General features: G+C 44.8%; 1 protein-coding gene across 1 annotated transcript in view; it reads left to right on the forward strand.

Annotated features, from left to right (window-relative positions):
* Nucleotides 1-17,846, forward strand: part of MTR (5-methyltetrahydrofolate-homocysteine methyltransferase) — a 1,642,758-nt gene that overhangs the window by 849,950 nt on the left and 774,962 nt on the right. The window contains exon 16 of the mRNA XM_082249226.1: nucleotides 867-1,046. Coding sequence (XP_082105352.1) covers nucleotides 867-1,046 — 180 coding nt within the window. The remainder of the gene's footprint in view (nucleotides 1-866; nucleotides 1,047-17,846) is intronic.

A 17,846-nucleotide genomic window follows, 5' to 3' on the forward strand; every position in this document is an offset into this window, starting at 1 on the left:
AATCTCATATTGAATAAATATACATAAAGTCCATTAAATAAAGTCCATATTATAATCCTCCCATGCAAAAAAGTTCCAATAGTGCTGATGAATAAATTAATTCCAAAGTGGTTGCAGTGTGTCAGTGAGGATCCTTCCACCACAGTATTCAAACAATGTGCCTGGGTAAACTCACCAGATATATTGCTGGTAAAATTATAAACCAACAATCAAGTCATGTTCACATTTAATTACTCCTTGACCTCCTATCTCCTTGATCACCGTAGCTCAGATTTAAATTATAAGTGGAACCACACAGAGGGATAAAAATGGATGCCACACATAGAGTTATACTGCATAATTAAACACTTTTATTTGTAAAAAGTAAGCTCCAACAAGCTCACAATGGATGTTGTCTGCCAGACACTAGGGATCTGCACTTGGAAAATGTATCCACTGCTTGGGCCGTCTGTGAGCAGGGATGTAAGAAGCTGTTTGTTCCTCAGAATTGAGTGATGCTGTGTCAGCGTCCTGTAAGCCACACCCTACCGGTTTTGTCATCTGGCGTCTTCTCGGGGCGGTCCCTATATTGATTATTATTATCATTATTATTATACAGTAGTTATATAGCGCCAACAGTTTGCGCAGCACTTTTGATAAGCCTATATTGAGTTGTCAGAAATAACTGTTTGTATTGCTATTACAATGTTGATGATATAGAATGAAAGTACATGCTATGACCTTGAATCTCTTTTAAGATATGTTTATATCCATTAATGCCTAAAGAAAATAGAATATCTGACACAAAATGTTCATATTAAAGAAATTCTGAGTATATGCAGTTACTAACAATCATTCAATATACATTGTTTCTTTATGTTTTATAGGCCACAGATACAGAGTCAAAGGTCCGAGTGTGCACTAGGGCTTATAACCTTTTGGTTACTAAACTGGATTTTAATCCCAATGATATCATTTTTGACCCCAATATCTTGACTATTGGAACTGGCATGGAGGAGCATGACAATTATGCCATGAACTTTATTGAAGCTACCAGAATTATAAAGGTGAGTTTGCTATCAACATTGTCAATGCAGAATTTCCTTTCAAGTCTTGTTTTTTTAGGCTTATTTGAGGGTAAACTTTTTTTCCCCGCAATTATACATCTTTTTTTTTTTTTTTTTTTTTTTTTTTTTTATTGAAGTTTTGAGTGTTTTTGTGTGGTGAAAACAAACCCGCCTATAAGGCAGAACAGTTTCAACAATAAATGAACCTCTTGACATCGAGCGTGCGCAAATATGCGGCCCCACCGGACTTGGCTTTTTTGTATCATAAAGGGGAATTTTGTTCTATAAGAACAATTCTACTTCCTCAGAATAAAAAAGATGTCCCATTCACCCTGACACAGAGTTAGCATCAACAGCAGAAGGTGACTCAAGCCCGATATCCCAGATTTTGTTAAACTTTTTTAAGGCATCCCCTGGCTGTATGTCAGTTTATAAAATGGCACAACTGAGTTGACAATTGCCTTCTAGTAATTTAAAGAGGGGGCCGAACAGCCTTCCACTTCAAAACTATGGCCTTTGTGGCATAGAAAAGTAGTAAGCACCTACTGAATTCAGACCTCAAGATATATGCCAAAGTTTTGGCCAACAGACTGATGGAAATCACACAGTTTCTTGTAGGTCTGGATCAAGTGGAATTTGTAAAGGGAAGGCAGGCCTTGTATGGAACTAGAAGAATGATGAATTTACTAAAATTTGCAGAACTTACTCCTAAACCCAGTGTTTTTTTGGCTTTAGACGCAGAAAAGATCTTTTATAGGGTGCACTGGGGTTATTTGTCCAAAACCCTGTCTAAATTTGGATTAAATGGATTTATCCACTCAGTGATCATGTCACTCTATTCCAGTCCTACTACCAGAGTTTTACACCTTTGGAATGCTATCTGACCCATTCCGTCTGACAAACAGGACACCTCAGGAATGTTTCTTATCACCAATATTTTTTTTCCCTCGCTTTAGAGCCATTAGCAGAGCACATTAGATCCAACAAGCATATCCAGGGAATCACAGTAGGACCCAAAGACCACAAATTAGGGCTTTTCACCAATGATATTATTATAATCCTGTTTAGTCCAGAATCCTCAATACAATCTGTGCAATCACTTCTAACCAGATTTGGGTGGGTTTCCTTCTACAAAGTTAACACTAAATGCTATGCTCTCCCTGTAAATATGTCTACGGACAACATCTGTAGGACTAAAAACATATTCCCATGCAACCCAGTTCTCACTCTCTATTACATACTTGGGCATGCATCAAACTTACCCAACCTATATATAAACAATTACCCCCCCCCCCCCCCAACTATTGTCCCGGATAGAAAAACAACACTCACAAATTAAAACCAAAAAAAAAACAAAAAAAAATCATCCAACATGGATAGGACATATTGCAACTTACCAGATGCAAGTCTTTCCTAAACTGCTTTACTTCTTCAGAACACTTTCTATACCCATTCCTCAAACATTTTTTTTCAAAATTAGCAGCAAATTTAAGAATTTATATGGGCAGGGAAAAAACCCAGGATAGCCCTAGCGAGTCTGTACAACGATCAACATCTGAGAGGAAGTGGACTCCCAAATGCCCAAGCTTATTATCAAGCATCATTGTTAGAACAACTGCGTTATTGGTTCTCACGCCAAGAGGACAACCTCTGGTCGAATATTGAACAAGAAGTTGGTCCCTGAAACGACAACCAGAGAGAAAAGAAAACTTGACAAGGTCGAAGAGGGGGTAGTCGTTTCAGGGACCAACAAAAAAGAAAGAACAGGGTCCCAATAAGTTATGATACTATTAACATTTTCAACTTATCTTCTCATATTCTCTCTGATGCGAAATCCTCACTCCTTAGGAAGGGACTTGAATTTTCTCCCTCGGTGGGTCCCAATGATTTTAATCTGTTCAAGGATTTGAACAGATTTATACGTCAGTTGACCATCAAAAGACACTATGCCAATGATCATATGGACCTGGTTGCTTCGATTCAGACAGCGCTCCCCCCACCCCAGGTCTCCAGAGCGGACTCATCGGTTAATTCTGAGGATCCCGCTCTTGACATACTGGAGGAGTTGTGGTCTGAAAACAATACCCTGGAGTCTTCTACTGTTTTATGTATGGACCCTGAAGTAATGCATACTAACCTCAAACCTAAATCCACTTTTTATCCTGCACAGTCCAAGGGCCCATACATAGAAACATACTACCAAGCAGTATACAAGCACCTAAAGAAACTCTGCAAGTCCTCTAGAGATGCCTTTCGGGGCAACCTTAACCACTTTACCACCGGAGGATTTTGCTGTCTTGCGTCCAGGCCACTTTTTGCGATTCGGCACTGTGCGACTTTAACTGACAATTGCGCGGTCGTGCGACGTCGTACCCAAACAAAATTTACGTCCTTTTTTCCCACAAACAGAGCTTTCTTTTGGTGGTATTTGAGTAAATTTTGAAAAAATAACCATAAGTTTAACATTTTTTTTTATGAAATCCCCCCCTCCCCCAAAAAAAAAAAAAAAATGTAAAAATCTATTTTTTTTTTTAAATATTTGACCAACTTGTTTTCTGCTACCTATGTTAAAAAAAAAAAAAAAAAAAAAAATCACAATAAGCGTATTTTGATTGGTTTGCACAAAAGTTATTGTGTTTACTAAGGGAAAGATTTCTGTCATTTTTGGTGTTTTTTTAACGAGTAATGGCGGTGATCTGCGATTTTTTTTTTTTTTTTTGCGGGACTGTGACATTGTGGCGGACAGATCTGACCCTTGACTGATATTTTTGACACTTTTGGGGGTACCAGTGGCATTACTACAGTAATCAGTGCTATAAATATGCACTGTTACTGTAAAAATGACACTGGCAGGGAAGGGGTTAATTTTATTGGAGAGGGAGGGGTTAATGTATGCCTGGTGCTTACTAACGTGTGTGGGGGGAGGTGACTGAGTGACACAGGGACAGATCACATGTTCAGCTATGCTGAACCCTGCAATCTGTCACAGTTTGTCATTTTGGGGATCTGCCCGCTTTGTTTACACAAGCGGGGCAGATCTCCAGACTCGATTCCCCGATGATCGGGGAAGAGCGGTGGTGATTACCGGCGCTCCTCCCCTGGCCCGACTCCCGCTGTGACTGAATACAGCAGGAGCGAGCCTCCGGCGGTGCGCGAGCACCGCCCACAAGGGGAGGAGTCCAGCGACATAGGTCTACGTCGCTGGACGGAATCGAGCCACTTTGCCGCAGTACAGTCCCAGTGACTGGTTGGCAAGTGGTTAATAAAGTAGAGTAACATGCCCTTATCGATCTGACCAACAACAAACAGATCATCATCAAGCAGGCCGGCAAAGGAGGTAGTCTGGTTGTCCAGGACAGAGCAGACTACCTCCAGGAAGCTTGCCGCCTCTTGGCCGACACAGATACGTACATCAAGCTCACTGGGGACCCACTCCCTGGGTTTCAGTGGGAATTGAAACATTTAGTAGAGAGAGCCTGGCACTATGGTGTAGTTAGCAACAAAGAGAGGAAATTTTTGCTTCCGGTGGAATGTAGTACCCCATATTTTTACCATCTACCCAAGGTACACAAATCATTGGACAAACCCACCTGGGAGGCCCATAGTTGCCAGTACTAATAGCTTCACTAGTGGTATTTCCAAATACATTAATTTTTTTTTCTCCAACCGTTTGTATGCCAATTGCCCTCCTACATTAGGGATTTGGCCCAGATAATTGATACCTTGGGGTCCTACACATGGGATGACAACTACATGTGGGCATCATTGGACATCACCTCATTATATACCTCTATCCCACATGAGGTAGGATTGGCAGCTATACAACACTTTTTGAATTCAGTCTGGTACCTTCAATTCTGAACAATCCATCTTCAAAGTTGAAGGTACTGAATTTTGCTTACGCCACAATTATTTTTCCTTTTTAGATCAGTTTTATTTACAGGTCAAAGGCACTGCCATGGGGGCAAATTTTGCCCCAGTGTATGCCAATTTATCTATGGGTTTTTGGGAGGAGAACAACCCATTTGCTCGCTATATCGTCTTTTATGGACGATATATTGATATTTTTTTTCCAAATAATTTTTATTGAATTATGCATCAAAACAAAACATACAAACAGTATACAATATGCAGTCGCTCACTCAATAACAGAAATTACAGTGTGTGAAAATAATCATTAGGTGGTTAGGGCTGCAATGTCTAAGGAGAGCATAAACAACGTTACCATGGTGGGTGCTAGAAGATATATCAAATATTAGGTCTACTGAGTGGGGTACCATGAAGCCCATGCCGCCCATTTGTTATCAAAGGATGTTGGGGACGAGGTTGCCCTAGCATGTAGTAGACGTTCATATTGGTAATTGAGATTTACTTGGGTCAATACTTCCCTGTGGCTGGGGGCCAAGTCATCCTTCCAGTGTCTTGCTATGACGAGCTTGGCCGCCAGTAACAAGTGGGTCACTATAGTTCGGCAAGAGCAGGGTCTGGTTTTTTAAGGATGCCAGTGATCTCCGCCATGACATGGAAGATTTTCTTCCAGAAGCTCGATATGCCAACGCAAGCCCAGAATACATGTGAAATGTTTGCCACTTGCCCACAGTTTCTCCAGCATAGGGGGGAGAGTAAGTTGGAATGAACTTGGCTAGGATAACTGGTGTCTTGTACCACCTTGCCACTATTTTCTGGGAAAGATCCCAGTGGTTCGTACAGTGAGATGCGGAGGAGACAGCTTGGAATGCTTGTGTCCATTGAGTTTGAGAAAACTGCACACCTAGGTCTTGTTCCCAATGCACCATCGGGGGAGTTTTCGTAAAGGAGTTTTTATTGCCCAAGTTATTATATAACAGGGAAATGCCCTTCTTCCCGATCCCCGGGGAGGTGAAAAAAGCTGTATGGTCGGAGGAGGCCACTTCTTTAGGAAGGTACTGATCTGTAAGTAAATGTATTTTGCCGATTGGGGGAGTGCATATTTGTCGGCCAGGTTGGCCCAGGGAACAGTCAGCTGGTCGGACAGCAGTTTGTCCACCCACTGAATGCCATGATCCGTTAGAATATGTGTTTTAAGATATGGGATATTTCTAGTGTCTGGATTGGGATACGGAGTTCCTTGGGAGTGTGTGGAATTTGTGAGGGAGAAAGAAGTTTCCTCCAGGCCAAAAGGGTAGCCTGGGTGGTTGGTGGAAATGAGTGTAGTGTCAGTGGTCTCCACGAGTCCGCCAGAAGCAACCAATGTAGAGATGGGGATTGTGTCATTGCTGCTTCACGATGCACCCAGCGTGCCTCTGGAGACTCGAGGAACCACTTCTCTGCTTGAGATAGGAGAGAAGCCGTGTAGTAATCTTCCATTACGGGCCAGCAAATCCCCCCACTCTTCTATGCTTAATGAGGTGAGCCATAGAGCATCTGGGTCTCTTTCCCAACCAGACAAAGTGCTTGAGGGCGCTATTCAGTTCTTTGAGGTACTTGTTATGGATAGGTAGTGGGATTGTCCTGAACAGATAAAGAATTTTGGGGAGCTCCATCATTTTAAATGAGGCAATCCTGCCGATCCAGGACAGCTCCACTTTCGCCAGGCGCTGAAGTTCCTGTTTGATGTTAGCAATGATGGGTTTGAAGTTTAAGTCTACTATTTTGGAAATGTCAGCGGCCAATTGTATGCCCAGGTAGGGGATAGATTCCTTAGCCCATGTGTAGGGGAATTGTTGTTGCAGATGCGTCCGCGTGTGATGGTTTATCCCCAGGTCTAAAATCAAAGTTCACCTTATAATAGGAGATGGTGCTAAACCGAGTGAGGAGGTTGTGAATGTGCGGCAGCGATATAAGCGGTTTATTTACTATCAACACAACATCATCAGCAAAGAGGTTAATCACATGGTGTGCTCGGTTGGCTGTGATGTGCGTTAAGGGGTGTGATCCTATCGCTTCGGCGAGGGGTTCCATCATCAGGTTAAAATGGCTGGGGAGAGCGGGCATCCCTGCCTGGTGCCATTTTTAATGTGGAATTCTTTTGAGAGAAATCCTGAGGTGTAGACCCTCGCCGAAGGATTAGAGTACAAGGCCAGGATCGCCGGGATTATGGGTCCATCAAACCCGAATTTAGCTAGGGTCGCTTTCATGTATCCCCAATGTATTCTATCGAACACTTTTTCAGCGTCGATAGAAAGCAGAAGGGTTTGAGTTTTGTGGGTATGTGCGTGGTGGATAATATTGAGAATACGCCTAGTGGCATCTGGGGCTTGTCGACCTTTGGTGAAGCCTGGCTGGTCCGGCTTAACGAGGCTGGCAATGACTTTGTATAGACGTTTAGCGTAAATTTTTATATCGGTATTCAAGAGGGAAATTGGGCGAAAGTTAGGTGGGCCTGGTTGCTGTCGTCTAGGACCTTAATAGCAGCTAAGAGTTTGTCAAGATTTTCATTGTGTTGTTGACGCCTTCGAGCCGAGGACTGAATCAGCAGGCCCCGTACGAAGGCCTTTTGGGCGTTCCAGTTTGTAACCGGGTTGGTGTCCTTGGGGTCATTCTCGTCAAAAAACAGTGTCAAATCCTTCGTCAGTTTGTCCCTATAGTCCGCATCCTGGAGAACAGAATTGTCACATCTCCAGAGGCGAGTGCGACCAACCTGTGGGCCGGTCGACAGCATCAGTGAGATTGCAGCATGATCTGACCAAGTTATGTCGTGGACCTCTGTTTTAGAGACCCTCTGGAGGGACACTCTGTCCACCAGGATGCAGTCAATTCTCGAGTAGGAGTTGTGCCTAGCTGAGTAGTACGTGTAGGTTATCTCTTCTGCATGAAGGCAACGCCAGGCGTCGTACATCCCTTCAGCGAGCAGAAGTCCGCCAAGCGGAGCCGACCTCTGCCCGCCGCGGGAGGGCAAGTCCAATTTGGGATCAAGCACTGAGTTCAGGTCCCCACAAAGTATAACATTGCCCTGTCACACTCGAGAGATGAGCTTAAAGAGCCTCTTCAGAAATCTCGTCTGGTGCGAGTTAGGGGCGTACACATTAATAAAGGTATACAGGACATTATTCAACTTACATATGATCACAATATATCTACCGTTGACGGCTAAGTGTAAGATTCTGGTACCTTTGGTACCCTTATTTACCATTTTCCTTTCAAAACATTGCGTTCCACCTTTCTAGTTAGGTGGAACGCATACACCTTTAAGACGGATGACGTCATCGCTGAGCGCCGCTGAGCGGCTATTTCAATCGCCAGCGTTCTCTCTCACGTTGTTCGTTCAATGTGTGTCTACATGCTCACAAGCCTTGTCTTGCTGTCGGAACCTCCAGCTATTTGCCTTTAACTGGAACAGACCGGAACCTCACAACTGATCCCGTATCTCGCTACCGGATCACTCCCTCACTACTGGACCCCTCTACTTACTAAACCTTACTAGTGATAAGTACCCCACAGGGGAATCCTCCATAACTAACTTACACTATCATCTTCTGCACATTAAGGACTGTTACTATCTATGCATACTAATTCTACCATCTGCACTGTTACATAGATTGCTAGCTCTTGAGTCTACTACCACTACCATCTATCCTTGCACTGGGTTAGTCTATCCTGTCTATGTCATCTGCTGTCCTTACCACCTGTTACCATACATGATTACTAACCTATCTGCATTCTACCTATTACCATCTACTACTCTCCTGAACATTACTATCAAGTGCTTACCATTACTGTCACTGCTCACACCTGTCCCTTCTGCACATCACCTCCATACTATCATATACATCCTATCACTCCAGGAACATCTTATTGAGTGTGTGTAGATCTGTATGCTGAAGCAGACAGGCCCACAGTGATGAGTCTGGAGAGTTGGATCTGGTATTCCAACACATCTCTACATGACTACTGAGTGGAGATTCTGCAGCTGCAAATCCAGCTTACAATAAAAACGCAGGAGCGTTACACTAAGATGGAATCAAGCAGTTCAAAACAAAGGGTGTTGCAGAAGGCAAGGAGCACGCCACCTTTCTTCTTCGCTTGGGATGCCGTAAATACATGTGGGTAGTCCCTGTGGGTACACTGCAGAGAGTTGTCTTTCTGGAAATGTGTTTCTTGTACCGCCACTATATCAGAGGCGTGACTATGAGCATCCTTCCACAGTGACCTCCTCTTTGCGGGGTGGTTTAGACCCCTGGCATTGATGGAGAAAATAGAGAGAGACATGGGATCAAAAATAACAGTGGTAGAGTCTGTGGACTGAGGCAGGTGACTCCCTCATGGCTGGGGGAGAGCACATTAAGGTAAGAAGGATGACTAGCCCACCATCATGCTTCGGACGGTGGGGCATCATAATCCAAGATGGGAGAGATCCATTAAGCAGAGTGACATCGAACATCGGCAGGAGTAGTCTGAGAAAGGGCACGGAGTGTAACTCGTGGGCATGGAATTAGACCCGTGGCTTGGCAGAGTAATGTAGGCACTGTGAAAGTCCATATCCGGGGTTCTTAGGAAGAGCTCTCAACTTTGGAGATAGGTGAAAACAATGGGTAGAGGTGAGCTGTGCAACTGCGTAACATTGAAACTTGAAACTGTACGCTGTAATAGTAAACATATAACAGAACAGGGTCAAAAACAAAAACCAGGTAAAAAAGGTGGACCTAGGAAGGCCCGTGCAGCACATGCTGCCCGATCAGGCAGGGGACAGGTACGGAAGGAGTACCCGAGGTGGCGCCCAGGGAGGCTAGTGGAGTTGTCTTGGGTGTGCGACATTTCAGGACTTCCATTTCTTCTTGTGCTGATGACGATGTCCGGCCACTTGCCAGTCAGGTGAAACATGACCAAAACCTGCAGCAGGACCTCAACGGTCTGGCGTGGGGGGTGGAGGCACATCTTGGGGGACTATCCCCCATTCTTTCAAGAGCTTGATTCCTCCTTCCACCGTCGTGACCAGGTGGGATGAGCCATTGTGGGCGATGTTCAATTTAGCAGGATATTTCCACTTGTACATGACCTTGTGGTTACGGAGGGCTTTGGTAATGGAACCCAGCTCCCTCCGCTGTTGGAGGGTATGTTTGGAGAAGTCCGGGATCAGTTGCAGGGTTTTTGCGTGAGGAGGAACATTATCTCCCTTCCTGAATGCGTCCAAGATGTGTTCCTTGTCTTGGTAGAAGTGGACGCGGAGCAGCACATCTCGGGGGACCTCCTGGGGGAGGAATGAGGGTTTGGGGATCCTATGCACCCTGTCGATCATCAGGTCGGCTGAGGTTAAATTGGGGACCAGCTCTTTAAAGAGGGATTGCACGAAGTGCGGCAGTTGTTGCATAGTCACAGATTTGGGAACACCCCTGATTTTGATGTTGTTCCTGCGCGATCTGTCTTCAAGATCTGCAAGCTTATTTTTAATCAGGGAAAGTTTGTCTTTGTGTGAGTTGTGGGAATCAACCAGGGCATTGTAGGATACTGCTACCTCAGTGAGTTTAGTCTCTGTAGTGTGCACTCTTTGCCCTAGTTCGTGTACTTCTGTTCTGCACTGCTGTACAGCTGAAAATAGATCTGCATGGAGGGCTTCTTTCAGTGCATACATCATTTCTTTCATTGTCACGTCTGAGATGGGCTGGCCAGTGGAGAGAAAACGGGCAAAAGGGTCCCACTGTGTGTGCGCATAGCAGTGGCTAGTACCTGTGCTCCTTCTGGTGTATCAGTGTCCATCATCCCCCTTTGTGTGCTGTCCTCTCTTCGCTGCTTAGACTTCAGGGGGCTGCGGGTGGATGGGGTGCTGGATTCGGAGTCGGGGTCTGATGCCTCCGATCTACATGAATTTGCGCCTGTGTCCTCCATTTGGTGTGAGATCAACGGCGTCCCGCCGGCCGCTAGAGGTAAGGGAGGCGGCGGCGTAGGCGGTCTCCCGCCGCCATTTTGTTGGAGTCTCGGTGGCTGGAGACCGGGGAAATACGCGTCTAGTTTCCTCACTAACCTCAGGTCCGTCCGGTTCCTGCACATGGCGGGTGACGGAGGAGCAATTCCCACAGGTGAGGCAGGGGTCAGAGGTGCCGGGTCAGGCCCTGTAGTCGTGGTCGGATTAGTTTTCCCTGGGCGCACGCCGAAGCGGTGTTAGAATGCGGCCATCTCGACGAGCGGTCGCCACGCCCCCCACATATTGATGTTATTTTGATCTGGAGCGGGGGCGTTGATAATTTTAACACTTTTGTCACCCATTGTAATGCTAACTTCTTTGAGGCTTTCCTTCACTCATGAAATTGACCCCAAGGAGATAGTATTCTTGGATTTGGTTTTGTCCCATGAGGGTTCCCTTATTACCAGCAGGAGCCATACCAAACCCACTAGTGGCAACTCTTACCTCCATTTCTCCAGTTTCCACCATCCGGCTTGGAAGCACAATATGCCCAGTGGTCACTTCCACAGACTTTGGAGGAACTGCTCTGATCCAGCCGACTATCTTAGTCAGGGCCCAAAATGATGAGGTGCATTGCAGACAAAGGATATCATATATCAATTGTTGAAAGTGCCTTTTCAGGAAAATCTGGTTTCTGCCCCCACTAAAAAGTGCACCTCCGTAACAACAACATGGTGAGGTTCACTACGGGTTTCAACGATCAATACAGAGCCATATCTCATATTATAAAAAAATATATATATATATAAACACTTTGATATCCTCCGTTTAGATCACAGATTGGCCCCTGTTCTGCCTCCAACTCCACAGGTTACTTTTAAAAGAGCCCGTACTATCAAGAATATTTTGGCTCCCAGTAAGCTGAAAACCCATAACCGGATCTCCAATGATATTAGATCCTACTTTGACAGTAGGACCGGCATATTTCCATGTAAGAAACCGGGTTGTTTAACCCGCCAGTCTATTGTCCATGCATGTACAGCCATCAATGACAAGGGCAATGCTTTTACCATCAAGCATTTCATCACATGCTCTACAGAATATGTGATTTATGTTTTAAGGTGTCCTTGTGGCTTACTATATGCCATGTGCACTATGCGCACATTGCGTAAGCACATAGGGGAGCACCACAGACTGATTCAGAAAGGGTGCAACAAACACAGTGTCCCCCATCTTTTCCTTAAAATGCATAATACAAATTTTAAGTGCCTTGAGATGATGGCGATCAAACCCATACCTAGAGGCACGCTTACTGACAATGAACGCATTTTGCTTCTTTGTAGAAGGGAGGGGTTCTGGATCTACAAATTTGGTTCCTTAGCGCCCAATGGCCTCGATTAGGATCTGGAAATAAATAGTGTTGTTTAAATTCTATATCCATCCGTCTTGTGGTTCTTGCAGCTTAGCATCTTGATACAATATGCCTTTATATGTATGTATATATATATATATATATATATATATATATATATATATATATATATATATATAATGTGTGTGTGTATATATATATATATATATATATATATATATATATATATATATATATATATATATATATATATATATATATATATATATATATATATATATTGAGATTTACCATTGTGTTTTTATACAATATTTTGATTATTTGTAAGGGGTTTGCATCCCTAGTGTTGTTGTGGGATTCCCTCCTCCCCCTCCTGGCTGCCTTGCCCATTCTTTTTAACTTTTTTATTGTTTTCAACATTTTTTGCGTCTTCAATTCACCTTTATCCGTTTTTCGTTTATTTTGCCCACTCCCCGCCCCCTTCTCTGGCTTTAAATAGCTTCTTGTTGCCAGTTGCCATGAAGTCACGGCAACCAGAAGCGTGTGTCCCACGTCCGGTCAGTGCTCCATCTCCGCCTCGGCTGTCACTTCTGGTGACATAGTTCAGAGGAAGTTTCTGGCAACAACGAGAGGTACGGTGCACAGCCTGTGTTGCAGCCGACACAGGCTTTGTATGGCAGCGCTTATCCATCTTGGTGTTTCCTCGGACCCCCCGGATTCCTCATCTCCTCCCACCCTTGGATTCGGCCATACTGCTCTGTGACCCCAGTGGGTGGGAATCTTACAGCACCCCAGGCGATGCAGAAGACCTCAGGACCGGTTTGTTTTTAACATTTATTATCATCAATAAACTTCTATGTTATCCCTTTGCCATCACTCACTATCAGTGGTTTGACTTGTGAGACATGACAATTTACTACACTGTAGTGTGCCATCCCTCCTTCCAGCTACTTCACAATCCACACATCATCCCGTGTTAGGGATTTGGCAGCCTCATGTGTAATACCTTCACTTCTGTCCCCATCTTCACATCATCAAGACTTTTGCTCCCATGACCCCATAGGAGGACGCCCAAAGGACTAGCGCCAGGACATTTTTCTTGTTTGACACCAGATGTGGACCTGTTGGCCTCTCATCTCAACCGGAATGCAAGGTCTCAGGATCCTCTAGCAGACGTCACAGACACTCTTGTGGCCCCTTGGGGACGGTGTCGTTTGATTTATGCCTTCCCTCCAATACAACTTCTGTTGAGACTTCTGCGCAGAATTGAGGCAGAAGGGATTCCAATGATTCTGGTGGCCCCAGACTGGCCTTGCGGGCCTGGAAAGACTGGTAGCCGATGCCCCTTGGCGGTTTCCTCTCAGAGAATATCTCCTGTCTCAAGGACTGATCTTACATCCTGCTTTACAGTCACTGGCTTTAATGGCCTGGCTATTTAAAGCCAGGTACTGAAGGATAGGGGTTTGTCGGAATCGGTGATTCCTACGTTGTTTAAAGCTAGACAATCTACTTCTCGGAAGATTTACCATTGTGTTTGGAAATCATTTATGGTTGTGAGTCTTGGGGGATTTCCCCCTGCTCTTTTTTAGTATCAAGTCTGCTAGAGTTTCTAAAACAAGATGTAGATCAGTGATTGGCTAAGTTAAAAGCTAGAAAATCTACATCTCTAAAGATTTACCATCTGGTTTGGAAATCATATATTGGTGTGAGTCTCGGGGGGATTTCCCCCTGCTCCTTTTCGGTATCACATCTGCTGGAGTTTCTACAACAAGGTGTAGATCAGTGATTGGCTTTGGGCACCATTAAGGGCCAGATTTCTGCTTTGGCAATTTTCTTCCAAAGACCATTGGCACCTAATTCCTTAGTTTACACCTTTGTGCAGGGAGTTCACCATTTGTCCCCTCCGGTGCAGTCCTTAGTGACTCTGTGGGATCTTTACCTGGTGCTGTCGGTTCTCCAAATACCACCTTTTGAGAATACAGTTGTGTTCAAAATTATTCAACCCCCAATGAAATTGATTGTGTTGGCCAGTTTGACATTGATTTTGATCATTCAGTCATCCTGCTTACAATTAAATCAAAAAGGCACGTGTAGGTCAGACAAACATAACATAACATTTATAATGAAATAACCACAAATGTCTTTTCTGTGCTCACATCATTATCAGTTTTATTCAACCCCCAAGTGACATTCAATCTTAGTACTTAGTACAACATCTTTTTACAGTTATAACAGCTTTTAAACGTGAAGCATAGCTTGACACAAGTGTCTTGCAGCGATCTACGGGTATCTTTGCCCATTCGTCATGGGCAAAAGCCTCCAGTTCAGTCACATTCTTAGGCTTGTGCACTGCAACTGCTTTCTTTAAGTCCCACCAGAGGTTCTCAATTGGATTTAAGTCTGGTGACTGTGATGGCCACTCCAAAATGTTCCAGCCTTTAATCTGCAACCATGCTCTAGTGGACTTGGAGGTATGCTTGGGATCATTGTCCTGTTGAAAGGTCCAACGTCTCCCAAGCCTCAGGTTTGTGACAGACTGCATCACATTGTCATCAATATCTCCTGGTACTGAAGAGAATTCATGGTACCTTGCACACGCTGAAGCTTCCCTGTACCTGCAGAAGCAAAACATCCCCAAAGCATGATTGACCCCCCTCCATGCTTCACAGTAGGCAAGGTGTTCTTTTCTTCATAGGCCTTGTTCTTCCTCCTCCAAACATAGCGTTGATCCATGGGCCCAAACAGTTCTAATTTTGTTTCATAGGTCCACAGAACACTATCCCAAAACTTCTGTGGTTTGTCCACATGACTTTTGGCATACTGCAGTCGACTCTTCTTTTTTTTTTTTTTAGGAGACAGCAAGGGGGTGCGCCTGGGAGTTCTGGCATGGAGGCCTTCATTAGGCAGTGTGCGCCATATTGTCTGAGCAAAAACTTCAGTACCCACATCTGACAGATCTTTTCTCAGTTCCTCAGCAGTCACACGGGGACTTTTCTCCACTCTACGCTTCAGGTAGCGCACAGCAGTCAAAGTCAGCATCTTCTTTCTGCCACAACTAGGTAGCGTTTCAACAGTGCCCTTTGCCTTGAATTTGCGAATGATGCTTCCTATGGTGTCTCTTGGTATGTTTAACATCTTTGCAATCTTCTTATAGCCATTGCCCTTCCTGTGAAGAGTAATCACCTTTTCTCTAGCGCTCATTGACAGACGTAGTCCTCGGTGATACACCACCTTCGGGGTTATGTTGCCTCCACAGGAGCAGGACTAGACAGGAAATTAAAAAGCTCTGGCCACACCCTAGGGGCAGTCCCAGAGGGTATAACCTCTCTCTCTCTACCACTACTACCGGTGCGATTCTTCCCTTCCAACATTTAAGTACTACAGGAAGCGGTAGTTACCGTTCCCTGAATAGATCTTTTCATTTACCTTTTCCTAAGATTAGTCCCTATACCTCACAGGAATCGGATCTGGTTGACCAGATAGGCCAAGTAGCCTCTAGTCGGGTGACTTCGGTCCCTGAGGTTCAACCAGAAAAGATCACCCTTCCTGATAACAATCGGGTATCTGATAAATGTGTGGGAACAGTAAACAACCAGACTTTCTCGGATGGTCGGGGCCAGATACCTCTAGGGACGCCTGGTTCAGATTCTATCAGCGCCAGTGGTCCTAGAAATTCTAGGCTGGCCCCCTCAAGCCGCCCTGGCCGACTTGGACAGGCTAGTCGCAGACGTTCCGTGGGAACTTCGTCTCAGGGAGTGTCTGTGGTCTCAAGGACCAATTTACCATCATGCTTTACAGTCGCTGGGTTTAATGGCCTGGCCATTGAGACCCAAGTACTGAAGGACAGAGGTTTGTCTACTTCAGTCATTCCTACCCTTATTAAAGCAAGGAAAGCGACTTCCAGCAAGGTCTATTATCACACATGGAAGACTTATATTGCGTGGTGCGAATCTCTAGGATTTCCTCCACGTACCTATTCGGTGACTCGAATATTGGCCTTTTTGCAACAAGGGGTTGAGCAGAAGCTAGCCTTGAGCACCATCAAGGGTCAAGTTTCAGCATTAGCAATCTTCTTTCAGAAACCTTTAGCTACCAAGTCCTTGGTGCGGAATTTCATCCAGGGGGTGCGGCACCTGGCTCCTCCAGTCCGCGCGCCCTTACCGCCCTGGGATCTTAATTTGGTTTTGTCGGTTCTACAGAAACCTCCCTTTGAAAACATCAGGGAGATTCCCTTGCTTACTTTATCCCAGAAGGTGGCCTTCTTGGTGGCTATTACTTCTGCTCGCAGGGTGTCAGAACTGGCTGCATTATCATGCCAGTCCCCATACCTAGTGATTCATAGGGATAAGGTAGTACTTCATCCTAAGCCATCTTTTCTTCCTAAGGTGGTTTCAGATTTTCATCTGAATGAAGATATTGTACTACCTTCCTTGTGTCCTCAGCCCAAGCATCATCGGGAACATGCGTTGCATTCCTTAGATGTGGTTCGGGCAATCAGGGTATACCTGAAAGCTACGGAATCATTCCGTAAGACGGATTCACTTTTTGTGATCACGGATGGCCCCAGAAAGGGTTTGCCTGCATCTGCCGTGACCATTGCCAAATGGATTAGACAAACGGTGGTACAGGCTTATTCTATTAAGGGTCAGAGTCCTCCGTTCCCTGTTAGGGCGCACTCCACTCGAGCGCTCAGTACTTCCTGGGCCTTTCGCCATCAGGCGTCAGTGGTCCAGGTATGTAAGGCGGCCACCTGGTCGTCGGTACATACCTTTACAAAATTCTATAAAATTGATGTGACGGCATCGGCGGATGCCTCATTTGGCCGCAAGGTTTTGCAGGCCGCAATTTGAGGAGACCGGTGGTCTACCTCGAGGGTTTTTTTCTGTTTGAAAAAAAAAAAAAAATTCTCTCTTTTGTTGAAGTCTCATCATTAAGGATGAGCATTGTAAACTTCTAGTTGGCACCGGTTGGGCCTTCTAGATTGGGATTTGATTTCATTTTCCCACCCCTCAGTTGTGATACTGCTCTGGGACGTCCCGAAGGTGGTGTATCACCGAGGACTACGTCTGTCAATGAGCGCTAGAGAAAAATGGATTTTTGTAAAATCTTACCGTAAAATCCTTTTCTCTTAGCTCATTGACAGACGTAGTCCCCACCCCTCTGTTTTTTGAGTTGGGTTGGGTTAAATCTCTAAAGACTGCTTTTTCACATAACTGATTTGCTGAGGCAGAGAGAGAGAGAGGATATACCCTCTGGGACTGCCCCTAGGGTGTGGCCAGAGCTTTTTAATTTCCTGTCTAGTCCTGCTCCTGTGGAGGCAACATAACCCCGAAGGTGGTGTATCACCGAGGACTACGTCTGTCAATGAGCTAAGAGAAAAGGATTTTACGGTAAGATTTTACAAAAATCCATTTTTCTCTTGTCTTCCTGGACCATTCTCTTGACTTCACCATGTTTGTAACCACACCAGTAAATGTCTAGAAAGAGCTGAGTATCACAGTCATTTCAAAGCTGCCTATTTGGTGCTTATTAGGCTTTATTGCTGCTCCCTGACATCCACAGGTGTTTTCAATACCTGATTGAAAACACTTCAATGAACCTCTGTTCTTCA

The sequence above is a fragment of the Pelophylax lessonae genome (assembly GCF_965119305.1).
Source record: "Pelophylax lessonae genome assembly, chromosome: 3".
Classification (NCBI taxonomy): Eukaryota; Metazoa; Chordata; class Amphibia; order Anura; family Ranidae; genus Pelophylax; species Pelophylax lessonae.